Source organism: Lithobates pipiens, unplaced genomic scaffold (assembly GCF_037356315.1).
Source record: "Lithobates pipiens isolate NorthernLeopardFrog02 unplaced genomic scaffold, aLitPip1_a1.2 Scaffold_22, whole genome shotgun sequence".
NCBI lineage: Eukaryota > Metazoa > Chordata > Amphibia > Anura > Ranidae > Lithobates > Lithobates pipiens.
Window position 1 is genome coordinate 44,548,546 of NW_027507784.1, and position 14,457 is coordinate 44,563,002.

General features: G+C 42.8%; 1 protein-coding gene and 1 gene segment (V, D, J or C); both read left to right on the forward strand.

The window, feature by feature from the left end:
• Nucleotides 1–14,457, forward strand: part of LOC143923711 (uncharacterized) — a 512,582-nt gene that overhangs the window by 190,412 nt on the left and 307,713 nt on the right. The gene's annotated exons all lie outside the window — the stretch shown is intronic.
• Nucleotides 1–14,457, forward strand: part of LOC143925174 (Ig mu chain C region secreted form-like) — a 45,504-nt gene that overhangs the window by 14,489 nt on the left and 16,558 nt on the right. The window contains 2 exon segments of the C gene segment in view: nucleotides 6,284–6,583; nucleotides 10,789–10,911. Of these exon segments, the coding sequence occupies nucleotides 6,284–6,583; nucleotides 10,789–10,911 (423 nt within the window).

Here is a 14,457-nt window from a genome sequence, read left to right on the forward strand (position 1 = left end):
TCAGACTGTAATATAGGTGCAAAGAACGGAGGGAAAGAGAAGAAGATCAGGGAATTTTTAGGGAACACCAAATTAACTAATATTACCCGGATTGAAAGGGAGGTGCTCGAAAGACCAATCTCGGAGGAAGAAATAATTAAAGCACTATTAAAATCAGCTGCAGGGAAATCCCCGGGACCAGATGGTTTTACTACACTTTATTATAAAACATTTAGAGAGGCCCTTGTCCCCCAAATGTGTCGGTATATGAATGGTCTGGGAGAAGAGTTTGGAATGAGTAGGGAGGACCTAATGGCAACAATTACACTAATTCAGAAAGACGGTAAAGACCCCCTACTGTGCACTAGTTACAGGCCGATCTCGTTGTTAAACGCAGACACAAAACTTTATGCTAAAGTACTTGCGGAGCGAATGAAGGACTTAATGACAACTCTGGTACACCCAGATCAGACAGGTTTTATAGGTGGCCGGGAAGGGAAGGATAACGGAATAAAGACTCTTCTCCTGCTCCAGAAGATGAGATTAGGTGGAACCCCCAGTCTACTTATGTCGCTAGACGCTCAGAAAGCCTTTGACAGAGTAGACTGGGGGTTCATGTTTAAGACACTTGAGAAGATGGGAATAGGACCAAAGATGATACAGAGGATCAAGGTATTGTACGACCACCCAAAGACACGTATAAAAGTTAACGGATGCGAATCGGAGGCGTTCGAGATGGAAAGGGGTACTCGGCAGGGCTGCCCGCTTTCACCCCTTCTGTTCGTGCTCTCACTAGAACCACTTTTAGCAGCAATAAGAGGAGACCCCGGAATAGAGGGGGTGAAAGTCGGAAAAATTGAATACAAATATTCCGCTTTTGCGGATGATATATTACTGTATGTACATAACCCTAAGACATCTATGCCAGCATTACTAAACCTACTAGACCAATATGGGGAGGTGTCAAACTTCAAAATAAACAGATCAAAAACGGAGTTAATGAACATCAATACAAAAATGTGTGAGGTACAAAGTTTGCAACAGCAGTGGAAATTCCAGTGGAAGAGTGATCTTAAATATTTAGGGATAAAATTAGCAAAAACAGAGAGGAAAATGTATCGCTACAACTACATCCCGTTATTAGATGAGATACAGGCGGAATGCAAAAGGTGCAGTTATAGACCACTATCGTGGCTAGGGAGAATAAACTCACTTAAGATGATAATATTTCCTAAGATATTATATAGGTTTCAGATGCTCCCAATACCCTTGCCTAATGTTTACCTGTCAAAATTAAAAACCATCCTATTGAAATTTGTGTGGAAAAACAAAAAAGCCAGGGTGGCCTGGACGATACTCCGACAACCAAAGGATAGGGGTGGAGTGGCAATGCCAGATGTACAGCTTTATTATGAAGCAGTAGTTGTATCTAGAGTGAGTGAGTGGAGTATAAGGGATAACACAGAGAAAAGGTGGGTGAGATTGGAACACGAATTATGTAGAACACAATTGGATAAGCAAATTTGGAACCCCCCTAAGAAGAGAAGTATAGCTTTGGAAGGAAATAGTATTACACGGAACACGTTGAGGATTTGGGATAAGATATATAGGAAATTTAATGGGAAATATAACTCACCACTAATAGCACTAAAACAAAACAATTTCTTTTTACCAGGGTGTCAGGAGATAGGAGGAAATTGGGTAAAGCAAGAAGTAAAATTAAAAGATGTTTTGAAAGGGGAGGGGATTGCACCATATCATGAGTTGGCACAAAAAAAAGAGTTGATGACAATTGATGGGTGGAGGTACGCACAGCTCTCGAGCTTTATTAAAAGGCTCCCTCCGCGGATTAGATCTGCGGAAGACTTGACCCCTCTGGAACAGCTATGTACTTTGAAGGTCTCAGGGAAAATAGTTTCTAGATGGTATAAAACGCTGTTGGAGGGAGTAGAGCTGTGGGTGCCTCCGTACATCAAAAAATGGGAGAGGGAATTGGGTACACTACCGGATAGTATAATATTAAAGAGAATTTATAAATTAGTGCACAGTTCAGCGGTAGACGCAAGTACGGCAGAAATGAACCTTAAATGTGTGACGAGATGGTACTTCACCCCAGAGAGGAAAAGTAAATTTCAGCAGGATGACGCCAGGGAATGTTGGCGGGGTTGTAGTGAACTTGGTACGATGACGCACTTATGGTGGAGTTGTCCAAAAATAAAATCGTACTGGAACCAAATTCTAGGATGCATTAAAGAAATTACAAATATAGAGGTGGAAGTTGACCCTTGGGTAGTGTTATTCCACGGGACAAGAACTGGACTAAGACAATATAAGGAATCAATGATACCCCATCTATTGAATGCAGGTAAAAAATTAATACCAAAAAAATGGCAAGAGAAGGAGGCCCCTGAAATGTGGGAATGGGTGGATTCGGTTGAAAAGACCTACAAGATGGAGTGTTTGAGAGGCAGCCTAGAAGAGCAGAGTAGTACACCATTATTAGAGAAATGGAAGCGCTGGGTAGACTTTAGGAAGCAATGGCTCACATCAGAGGGGCTGAAGAAGCCCTAAGTAAGGTCTAGACAGGCTATAACAAGGTGTTAATCAGCGAAAATAAAATAAAAAGGGAAAATAGGATAGGGTGGTCCACAGATAGGAAGGATGGGGGGGGGGGGGGGACTCAAGGTTAGAAGGGGGATAATATGATAGTATGATATTGAGAGGGATGAAATGGCTGTTAAGTAGAGTTGTAGCTTGGAACGAATACTCTCAAAAAAACCTGAGCTGCAAGCTGAGGTGGTCCCATGGTTATTAAATTGATTTCACTGAGTGGATAAGAAAAAAAAAGATAAAGAGAAAAAAAAAAAAAAAAAAAAAAAAAAGAATTATGTTACCCCATAACCAGAACAGCTTGAAAAAGGACCTTCACGTCAGGATCACTAGATATTATTTTAGTGAATGTTGCAGAAAATATAAAAAATTACGTTTACAGTTGCATGTTAAAATTATTGTGAAGGATTTTTTTTTTAAATAACAAACATGTCATACTTACCTGCTCTGTGTATTGGTTTTGTATATAACAGCCCCCTCTTCTTGGGTCCCCCACCAGTGCTCCTGGCTCCTTCCAACCGCCAATTACCCCATAGTAAGCTTATTGCTATGAGGGCACTTGTGCATGCTTGCTCCCAAGCCGGCTCTGTGTGTCCAGAAGACACACAGAGCACTGCTCAGCCCCACCCCCACTCCCTCCTCACTGGTTGGCTCCCGCTGCGGTATCTGAGCCAATGAGGGGGAAAAGAGCTGTCAGAGCCTCTGCTCTCGTGCGCATCGCTCAGGTAAGTATGAGGGGGCAAGAGGGCAGGCTGCTTGCAGAAGGTGTTTTACCTTAATACAGAGAATGCATTCAATTAAAAACGTTCTGCCTTTAGAACAGTGGTTCTTAACCTTTCTATTGCCGTGACCCCTTGATAAAATTTCCCAAGTTGTGGGGACCCCTAACAGTAAAATTATTTTCATAGCTTGGGTTGCCAGCTCCCAAGGCAAGACAAGTAATTTGCGCCCCTAAACCATGGACATTTAGGGCTCCTTGAATCCCTTCCACAAGTACAGTATTAAAACCCCTTATGCCGCGTACACACGACCGGACTTTTCTAGGGACTAGGTCTGACAGACTTTCGACTGAGTTCTGACGGACTTTCCGAATGAACGGACTTGGCCACACACAATCACACCAAAGTCCGACGGATTATAACGTGATGACGTACGACCGGACTAGAATAAGGAAGTTCATAGTCAGTAGCCAATAGCTGCCCTAGCATCGGTTTTTGTCCGTCGGACTAGCATACACACGAGCGGATTTCTCGGTAGGAACTGGGTCCGGCGGAGTTTCGGCAGAAAAATTTGAAACATGTTCCATTTCTAAAGTCTGTCGGATTTTTGCAAATCAAAAGTCCGCTGCAGCTCACACACAATCGAATGGTCTGCCGGAATTGTTCCGTCTGACCTTTGATGTTGAAAAGTCTGCTCGTGTGTACGGGGCATAATGGTAAATTTTAGGATGGAAGGACCACTCTTTTTGTTCTCCTTTCTTTCCCTTTTTTTCTCTCTCTATCCTAATTTCTTGTTTTTTTTCCCCCATCCCTCTCTAGCTGTCTTTCTTGTTCTTTCTCTTATTCTTTCTCTCTCTTTTCTTTGTTCCTCCCCCTCTTTTCTTCTTCCTTCCAGTATTCTCTATTTGTATTCCTTCTCTTACTCCTTGTGGGAATGGGATGAGTGGCAGTTCTGGCGGGGAGTTGGGATGAGTGGCAGTGCTGGGAGGGAGTTCTGATCAGCCAACTTAGGTGCTCTTGATCAAGGTTATCTGCTGATCTGAGAACTGCAGTAGGGACTTTTAATGGCAACTATAATCACAGGTAATGCTACTCACTGTGTCTCCGACTTTACTGTGTCTCTGACTTTGTGGTGTCTCGTAGCAGTGACACCTATCCTGAAATCAGGAGATAGGGTCTTCTCCAGTCCCTCCCACTTCACATTCCTCTCCAGTCAGCTGACCTCTAGTCTCTGCCCCCCAGCCATGCCGTGAACTGAATGGGTGGCTGTGAAGAGGCTGAGTGTCAGATCACCTTGAGGCGAGGTGACAGATGCACACTGTAGGATCAGGAGTGCACCGCAAGGTTGTGGACCCTACGGCTGACTGCTGCAGACGGGGGACAGATCCCACTGGGGTTAGAGCGTAAGATTCCCTGGGTCACGGAATGTAAGAGCCAGCAGGTGTTCACCAGCGCCTCTGGTGGTGAGGATGGACTTGGCTGCAACTGGCTCCAGGTCGCGACCCCCAGGGTCCCCCAGCTCACACCCACAGTAGGCAACAGGAGGATAGGGATGGTGAGGGACAAAGCCAAGGTCGGGGCCACAAGCAGACAAGAATAGTCGGGACACGACAAAAGGTCAGGATCACAGGCAAACAGGGAAAGTCAAAACACGCCAAAGTCGGTAACGGAACAACAGAAGAGCACACGGCAGGTAACAGGAAGCTAACACACAAAGGAATACACAATGGTTGATCAGCACTGATGGCATGCAGTGGACAGGTTAATATAGGGCTCCCTGATAGGGCCTGGGGTGGAGCCATGCTTAGAGGAGAGGTTATAAAAACCACTAGTTGGAAGTGGCTGGGCTCTTAGTCTGAAGACATGAGGGGAGGTAAGCAAACACAGGAAGATCACTGCATAACCATGACACTGAGTGGACAGCTGCTGGCTCCAGGAACAGCCCTGCTGGGTGGCCGCAAAAAGCCTGGGAAATCGGTGCAGACTTCAGGAACAGCCCAGGATTCCGTGACCCCTGGAAATCCATCATTAGACCCCCAGGTTGAGAACCACTGCCTTAGAACCTCTTTAAAGCTTATGAGGTTATAGCAAGTGGACATTTCTCCAAAGTAAGAATTTTTTTTCCCTTAGACAGTTGTCACAGGAAAAGGTCTCCCCATTGGAAGATTTATCTTCTATTCCTGTCTTGGTGTTGCTTTTCCACCAACTTTAGAACCCATAACAACTTGCAGGCAGGTGCAGTCTACTTTCTCCACTGTAGGTGGTGCTACTTCGCAGCATCATTGCACTTGGAGAGGAAGTCAAGAAGAACATGGTTACTCTATGGTTTCCTGGGTTACTGGTGAAGCTATCCGATTGGATGCTGCTACCACATGTGACTCTAGCAGACAGCTTGGCTCAAAAACAGCCTATTTAAGGCCCTGGCTCCCAGGTTTGGAAAGCATTTTGGGAGTGGGTAGAGTAGGAACAGGTACCCCGCCTGGTAAGGATGGAACTAGCAGCTGGGAAAAGTTCCTTATGAGGAGGGAAAAAGTAAGGTTCACAACTTCTCTGGGGATCTTCGTGCTTGGGCAAGAGATGACTAGGCCACATTCTGCTCCCCCTAACAGGTGCTGTCAGTTCGGCTGAAACCTGCTCTCAACACGCCCATAGGTGTTCCTGGTTGGTTTGTTTTTGCATAGTTTTAATACAAGTTCTTTCATCGCGCTCAGACTGTGTATGTTATCGCCGCCGCAACGCGTTGCAGTCCACCTACAAATTGTCAGCAGAAAAAATTGAGGGGGTGAATCTCGGAACTGAGACAGGGGCAGCAATAAAGAGAGGTTTGAACCTTTACTACTAAATTAAATAAGAACAAAAATTTTTACATTATGTACAAGACCCCCAACACTTCAACATATCTGTCCTGCTATGAATGAGCGGTGCTGAAATGTATATGTATCCCACTTCATAAACTGTATCTGTGTTCCCTGCAGCCAAACCTCTACTATCCCTACTTAGCACGAAGGTCCAGAGAAATACAGAGAAAACCCTGACATGTACAGCCACTGGATTCTTCCCTCCAGATATCTTGATAACGTGGTACAGAAACAAAGATGCCCTGACAAATCATTTACTGGGAAAACCACAAATATATACAGATGGAACATACTACGTGGACAGCAATGTGACAATCACACCGACCAAAGATGACCGGAACCAGACCTTCTCCTGTAGAGTCCAACATGACTCTCTACAAGAACCTCTGCAGAAGGACTTCCAGCTCATCTTTGAAGGTATACATAATCATCCCCTTCTCATATAAAAATTTTTGGGGGCAGCACAGTGTCTAAGTGATTAGCACTGCCACCTAGCAGCACTAGGGTTGTCAGTTTGAATCCCAACCATGGCACTACCTGCCTGGAAATGACATATTCTCCCTATCCCTGCGTGGGTTTCCTCCCAAACTCCAAAGACAAATTGGCTCCTGTCTAAATTAGCCCTAGTATGTATATGTATGAAAGGGAGTTAAGGACAGGGCTTTTTTTCAGGGGGAACACAGTTCCCGCACCTCCAGCACTGAATGTACTGTATGTAATAGCAAGGGGTGCTGTAGGGTCTATTGATACTGGTTCCTGGGGATCTATTGTTTCTGAATGGGATCTATTTTTGTGTGGCGGTCTATTGTTGCTGATGGGGGATTTAATGTTTTTCTGGGGGGACTTATGTTGCTAGGGGGGTGAATTGTTGGTTGGAGGGATCTACTGTTGGAGAGATCTATTGATACTGACTGCTGAGAGATCTTCTGTTGCTGCTGGGGGGCATTTCTTTCTGGGGCGGTATTTTGTTGCAGGGCTCCATTGTTGCTGGGGGAATCTTTTTTTGCTAGGGAGAGTCTGTAGGTGATCTATGTTACTGATTTTCTTGTTATCATTAACAAATTCCTTACAAATGAGCACCATAAAATGATACTTTGCTCTGTATTTTCTAAAAGGGGCGGAACTAAGAGGTGGGTAGGGGGTGGAATCAAGGGGCAGTGCTTAGAGGTGAGTAGGGGGCGGAAACAAGAATTGACCCAAGAAGGGGGGCGTTTCTGCACCTATTCTCTGAGAAATAAAGCCCCAGTTAAAGTTGAGTTCCACCCACTTTTTCATCTGAACACTATCAACTTCAGAATTGACCAAACAGCACTGGGCATTTTTGTTTCTCTTCCTTTACCTTGGGGGCATCGACCGCTATATACAATAGTAGTGACATTGCATCGCGCCCATCTTGGTACACCCACACATGTCCTCAGTAAGCCTAGAGTTAGATGTCGACAAGCGGACATCTTTATACACCCACCGGAGTCTTGCTTTTCAGTTATTTTTAAAAGTAAACTCAGCTTATAGTCAAATACTGTATTTAGAGGTCCGTCTGACTGCTTTGATGTTTCATTTTAAAAGCACGACTCCGGTGGATGTATAAAGATGTCCGCTTGCCATCTTCTAATGCCCCGTACACATGACCGTTTTTTCCGACAACAATTGTTGGATGTGAGCTTGTTGGCAGAAAGTCCGACCGTGTGTGTGCTCCATCGAAAAAAAAATTTGTCGGACTTTCCGCCAACAAATGTTGGCTAGCAGGTTCTCAAATTTCCCGCCAACAAATGTTTGTTTTCAGACTTTCTGATCATGTGTACACAAGTCTGTCGGACAAAAGTCCATGCATGCTCGGAATCAAGTACGAGCGGGAGATATAACTCGTAATGGAGATATCATGTACATCTTGTACGTCACTACGTTCGTAATTGTTGGCCAACATTTGTGTGAATGGGTGTATGGAAGACAAGTTGGAGCCAACGCCCTTCGAACAAAAATCCACAGTTTTGTTGTCGGAAAGTCCGACCATGTGTACAGGGCATAACTCTAGGCTTACTGCTGACAAGTGCGGGTGTACCAAGATCGCCGCAATGCAACATCACTTCGGCTGCATATTCTGATGGGCAGCAGCTTTCTGATAGAACACCGCCTCTTAGCATCACAATGGCAACCAGAGACAATCCCTTCACTGCACCCTGTATGTAATGTACCTTATGCCAGGAAAAGAGACCTAGTGAGCTTCACATGCCCAGAGGCAAGATTGAAACGCACAGCAAAGGAAAGACAAAGGTTTGTTTTAAAAAAAAAAAAAAAGGAAATACAGCGGTGGTTTTATTGACATCATCATTTATAAAATGAAAGAGAGAGATAATTGGGACTTTGAGAGAGGCCCACCATGTCAAATAATAAGGACAGAATGGATACATAAGTATAAATACAAATACATGTTTCGTTTGTTAGTAATGCCATCTAAGGAAGGGAAGAAGTTGTTTCCCAACAAAATGGGGACAGGTAGATGACTCACAGCTCTGCCCCAGGGCTGGGCCTGATGTCTGCACAGGAAATTGTGGGGATCTCAGTTAGGATGTCTCCCCCATGGCTGAGGAGCAGAAACTCCCCAGGGATCAAGGAGAACAGCCATGGGAAGGCTGGGTGACCACAGCATGATCCGATGTGGTATGTGTGCACATCGCGTGCATAGTGTCCTATGAGAGATACAGTATATGAAAAATATAAATAAATAAGTGAAAATATGTGAGTGTGAGAAGTGTTCCCTCAAGGGGCCTACATGTAGGAGTGAATATAAAATACCAATAAAACAATTGAATAACGTACCAAAAAATTGTTGCAACCCACCCAAAGAAAAAATTGTGGATGGCGGAATAAATTAGCCCCATTAATTACCTGTGAATGAAGTGCTTTGGCCAATCCAGTATGACGTTGGCGGGACCCCTCCTTGGATGGGGAGTATTTAGCAACCTAGGACAGCCGGTGGCTCACTCTGCATGAGTCCATAATTTTGGAGGACACATAGATATGAGTTGGTTCACACACTTCATTCACACAGTTATAGCATCTACAAAATAAGGGATAGTTACATATGATATTTTTATTATGATTTTATTTTTTTATTAGTAATGGCGGCGATTTTTTTTTTTATCTTTTATTTTTTAATCATGACTGCGACAGATCAGACACTTTTGACACATTTTTGGGACCATTGGCATTTATAGAGTGATCAGTGCTATAAAAATGCACTGATTACTGTATAAATGTCAATGGCAGGGAAGGGGTTAACACTAGGGGGTGATCAAGGGGTTAACTGTGTGTTCCCTCACTGTGTTCTAACTGTGTGGGGATGGGACTAACTAGGAGAAATGACAGATTGCTGTTTCTCCTCTCCTCTGACAGCACAGGGATTTGTGTGTTTACACACACAAATTCCCATGCTGGCTCTTGAGCACGCACCCGCCGGCCAATGCGCATTGGGTCCCCCATCGCGCAGCGGGCGTGCACGCGTGCCCACTGGCGGCTCTTAATAGGCCGACGTACGGGTAAGTGATTTTGCGCAACCGTGCCACTTTGCCTATGTATATCGACGTGAGCTGTGGGCAAGTGGTTGGGTATCTGAAATAAAAATAATAAATTCAATTTTTCCCTAGCTGCATAGCAATTATGGGTGAGATTGGAAGGTGAAGCATACATATTATAGGACTAGAGTCCAGATCAGGCAGGAACATTTGTCCTTTTTTCCCCCTCCCACACGTAGTAAGGTTCTAATAAATAAGTTAGGAGTAAAGGGTTGCCAAAGGGCGGGTGTGTAGGGATTAGTCACGGGTGGAGTTTTGTGACAGCGGAGGTGGATCCTTGATGGTGCCAAATATTGTATCAATGTTCTTTTTTGGGATTTTATGGAAATCCTTAACATTCACCTTTAGGTCAATATCATTTCTATATTAGTAACTTAGCTTTAATTAAAGCGGTAGTATAGTACATTTTTTAACTTTTACCTACAGGTAAGCTTAATAATAAGGCTTACCTGTAGGCAAAAAGAACATCTCCTAAACCTGTACGGCTTAGGAGATATTTCTCTCTCAATGAGTCGCTGACTTCAGCGGCGAATGTGCTCCGGGGATTCTCGGTTGAAAGCCCGGCAGACGCCAGACCTTGCCGGAAAGAAGTCTCAAGTGTGCGTGCGCGATAGTGACGACATTGCGGCTCCAGCCACTCACAGCGCCGGAGCCACGATCCCTGTAAGACACGCCAAGGGAAAATGTCAGCTCCCTTGGTGTGGATCGGGCCAGATTTTGGTGCCTCGTTTTAAGGTAAGTATTTCATAATGAGCTAGTATGCAGTGCATACTAGCTCATTATGCCTTTTACCTTACAGGTGTAGGAAAAAAAAACTCAGCGGCTTTACTACCGCTTTAAAGATATGGACAAAATATTTCAAAGGTAATACTGGTGTTTTAGTGTTTTTTTGGGAGTTGTAGGGTATTGGGTAATCCACCCTGAGATTGTTCTTTCATGTCTTCCAACTTTTCTCCCTGATGCTCAGGCTACCCTAGGCTTGTGAACCTCGAAATAAATGATATGTTAAGAAAATGTATTATTTTCTTTAATCGTTATCTTATTTTACAGATATAGAGGTGGTCCAGTCCACGTCCAGTTTGGTGTTAGTGATCTGTATTGTTCTGGTTTTATTGACAATCATAGTTGGGATCGTAATTTTATTTATCTGGAGGCAAAAATACAGAAAAAAAGGTAATGCACATTAAAACTCTGCAAATTGTTGTACTTACAGGTATGAAAAATATATTAATGTCTAATGTGTCCTTACTGAATGTTTATGTTAACAAAGGCGTGTTATAATTTGCCTGTAAGTAATAGCTGAACTCCAGATGTGGTTTTTGTTTCAAAGTTATATTTGTTTAGCTTGGGCCAGTGTAAGTGTACATGTGCCACACCTGTGCAACGATTGTAATTGGCACTACTACAGTGATCCTTACAGTCTTTTGGTTTCTGGGCAGTAGTGCTAATTTCATCGACTAAAAAATTTTCATAGACTGAATTAATACTATTTTATTCTACTAAAACTAACACAACTGAGATGACTAAAATATGACTAAGCCCTTGTACACATGGTCGGAGATTGCGACAACCAAATCCGTCGGATTTTGTCCGTCAGATTTTGTCCGATGGATCTTGTCCGAAACTATTGCATACACACGGTCGGACAAAATTGTCGGAAAATCCGATCTTTCAGAACATGATGACGTAATTTCGTTACGATGGGACTACGTTCAGGCTAGTAGCCAATAGCTTTGATGTAGGAATTTGATCTGAGCATGCGTGGCACTTTGTCCGATTGGAATTCTCTACATGTGATCGGAGTATGTCATATCGGAGCATTATGTCGGAAAATATTTCCGGCAAGTTGGAAAATTTGGTCCGACGGATATTCCGACGGAAACAGTCCGATGCAGACCACACACAGTCGGAATATCCGACAAAACGTTCCAATAGGAAACATTCCGTCGGAATCTCCGATCGTGTGTACAAGGGCTAAAACTAAAAATGGCATTTGTCTAAAATTAAGTTGAAATGTGACGTCAAAATTAACACTGCACTACCACATAAGAATATGTAGGGGGCATCTATTCAGCTGCTAAAAGAAAAAATAATTTAGAAAAAGGCCTTTCTTTTTTTTTTTTCCCCTTAGCGTTGACCGTATGCGGCCTCGGCTTTAAGGGGTTATACCGGGATGATGCCTGCAGCTGTTATCCCAAAGGGGCGGGAGGGAACATCCCGCCACCTTCGCGGGCCTCCTATCCCACTGGGAGACCCGTCCGGGGTATCCGCCGGCTAGAGTGAGACTGGAAGGAAGCCGGAAATGGCTTTGATTGAGTCTTCTGTGTGTAAACACGGAAGCGACGTCACAACGTCCATAGCTCCTAACTGACAATGATTTGGAGGGACTGTCCCTGATTTGGAGCAATGTCCCTCTGTCCCTCTCCCCTCATTTGCCCCTCATTTTGGTCTGATCTATATAGTTGTATATAAAATGCACTTTTTTTCTTTCAAAAAGTGTTTCCCGGTGCTAAACCTTTCATCCAAATTCTAAATAGCTGCTTGTAAATTTTAAAAGGCAATATAAAGGAATAGTAGTGGTGAAAAAAAAAAACCCTTGTGGATTTAATTAACAATTTTTTGGGGTTAATTTTACTTTAAGAGGGTGTGACAGGGGGCGTGTCCTATGCCTACATACGTTTGCTATTAGGTGTCCCTCATTCCCTCATTCCCATCTCAAAATGTTGGGTGGTATGACAACATCACCTCCTGTTTACTTGGCTGCCAATGGTGGTTATTTTTAAAAATAATTACAGTATTCAGAATCGCAGTTTTTGGTGATCTGAATACTTTGAAGTGCAAAGGAGGGATTGGGGGTCTTCTAGACCCCCGATCCCTCCATAAAGAGGACCTGTCACCACCTATTACTGTCACAAGGGATGTTTATATTCCTTGTGACAGCAATAAAAGTGATCAAAAAATCTTTTTTTTTTATTTATTTTTTAACAACCAGGTTGGTCTTTATTGAGAAGACATAACAAAACAATTGAGAGTCAAGCATTACACTCTGGAGTACAGCAAAACAACAAGAATGGCAAACTGTATTATTCATTGCATTCGGCTGCACAATCAGCATTAAAGGTAGGCATGTCCAAAAATGACTGGCCGAAACGGAACTACCTATCTGGGGGGCAAAAAAAAATGTTTAAAGCGCCCCCTGTCCCCACAAGCTCGCGCAGCAAACAAAATGCAAGCGTAAGTCACGCCCGCATATGTAAACAGTATTCAAAACAAACGTGTGAGGTATCACCACAATCATCAGAGCGAGAACAATAATTCTAGCACTAGACCTCCTCTGTAACTCTAACCTGGTAACCATAATTTTTTTTAAAGCGTCAACTATGGAGATTTTTAGGTACCCTAGTTTGTCACCATTCCACGAGTGTGTGCAATTTCAAATTCATTATATCCAAAAATTGGGCTAACTTTGCTGTGTATTTTTTTTTTTTTTAATTCATGAATGTGTCTTTTTTCCCGGAAAATTGCGTTTGAAAGACCGCTGAGCAAATACCGTGATAAAATTTTCCAAAGATTGCCATTTTATTCTCTAGGGTCTCTGCTAAAAATATACAATATATATATGTGTGTGTGTGTGTGTGTGTGTTTGGGGGTCCTAAGTAATTTCCTAGCAAAAAATACGGATTTTAAGTTGTAGGCAACAAATGTCAGAAATAGGCTTAGGCATGAAAGGGTTAATATTTAATGTTGGTAATATACTGTATTCAGGTAATATGTGCAATGGAATTACAATAGCCAATAGAGTTTACAGTTTTTTGGGAATATTTTCATATCACACTTCTGCTTGTCAAAAAGCAATATTTTTGTTTATTGTAATATACACAACAACTAAATCTGTGTCTGTAGTCCATGTTCAAACCTTAATACTATAAATAATAACATCTTATTCGATTTTTACTCCAGGAGTATAGAATGAGTTTTCCAATTCTAAAGAAATTATTAAATAATGGATTACAATTTAACTAAACCCATTTGATTTTAGTCGTCTAAAATGTACTGGGGAATTTAGTCGACTAAAATACGACTAAAACTGAAACAAATCAGATGACTAAAAATAAAATGGGATTTTAGTAAAAAGACTATAACTAAAACTAAATAAAAATGTGATGTCAAAATTAACACTGCTGGGCAGAGCAGTTGCCCCACTGCATACCGACCACAGGGGCATCACCACCATTCACAGAATGCCTTGTATTTTTTTCCATTCATAGGATGAGGTGGAGATTGTGATGTCCTTTCCATCTCATCCAGTTAGAGAACACCTTGTATTCAGTGAAAAAAAAAATACAAGGTGTTCTATGAATTGTTGCTGTGCCCGAGCCCCCGTCTTCACTATGCAGAAGGGTATCCTGTTGGTACAGGACACAGAAGACTGCGGTGATCATTGTAGTAATGCCAACTACTACAGCGATTCTCCACTTCCACAATGGTCTCTCGGGTATGGAATAAGTCGCACACATTGGCCCAAGATAATCAAAAGTAACTTTGCAATAAAAACCATACCTGACATTCAGCTTTATTTTATATCTTGAGCCAGCCAGTAATTAAAGCTAAAGTTGACAACCTCAAGATTTAGTCTTTTATGTGATCACTCACTGGTAATGAAATCCCGAATTAGGAAGTGTCAATGTCTCTGATAGGTGGGCAGCTTTACTATAAATG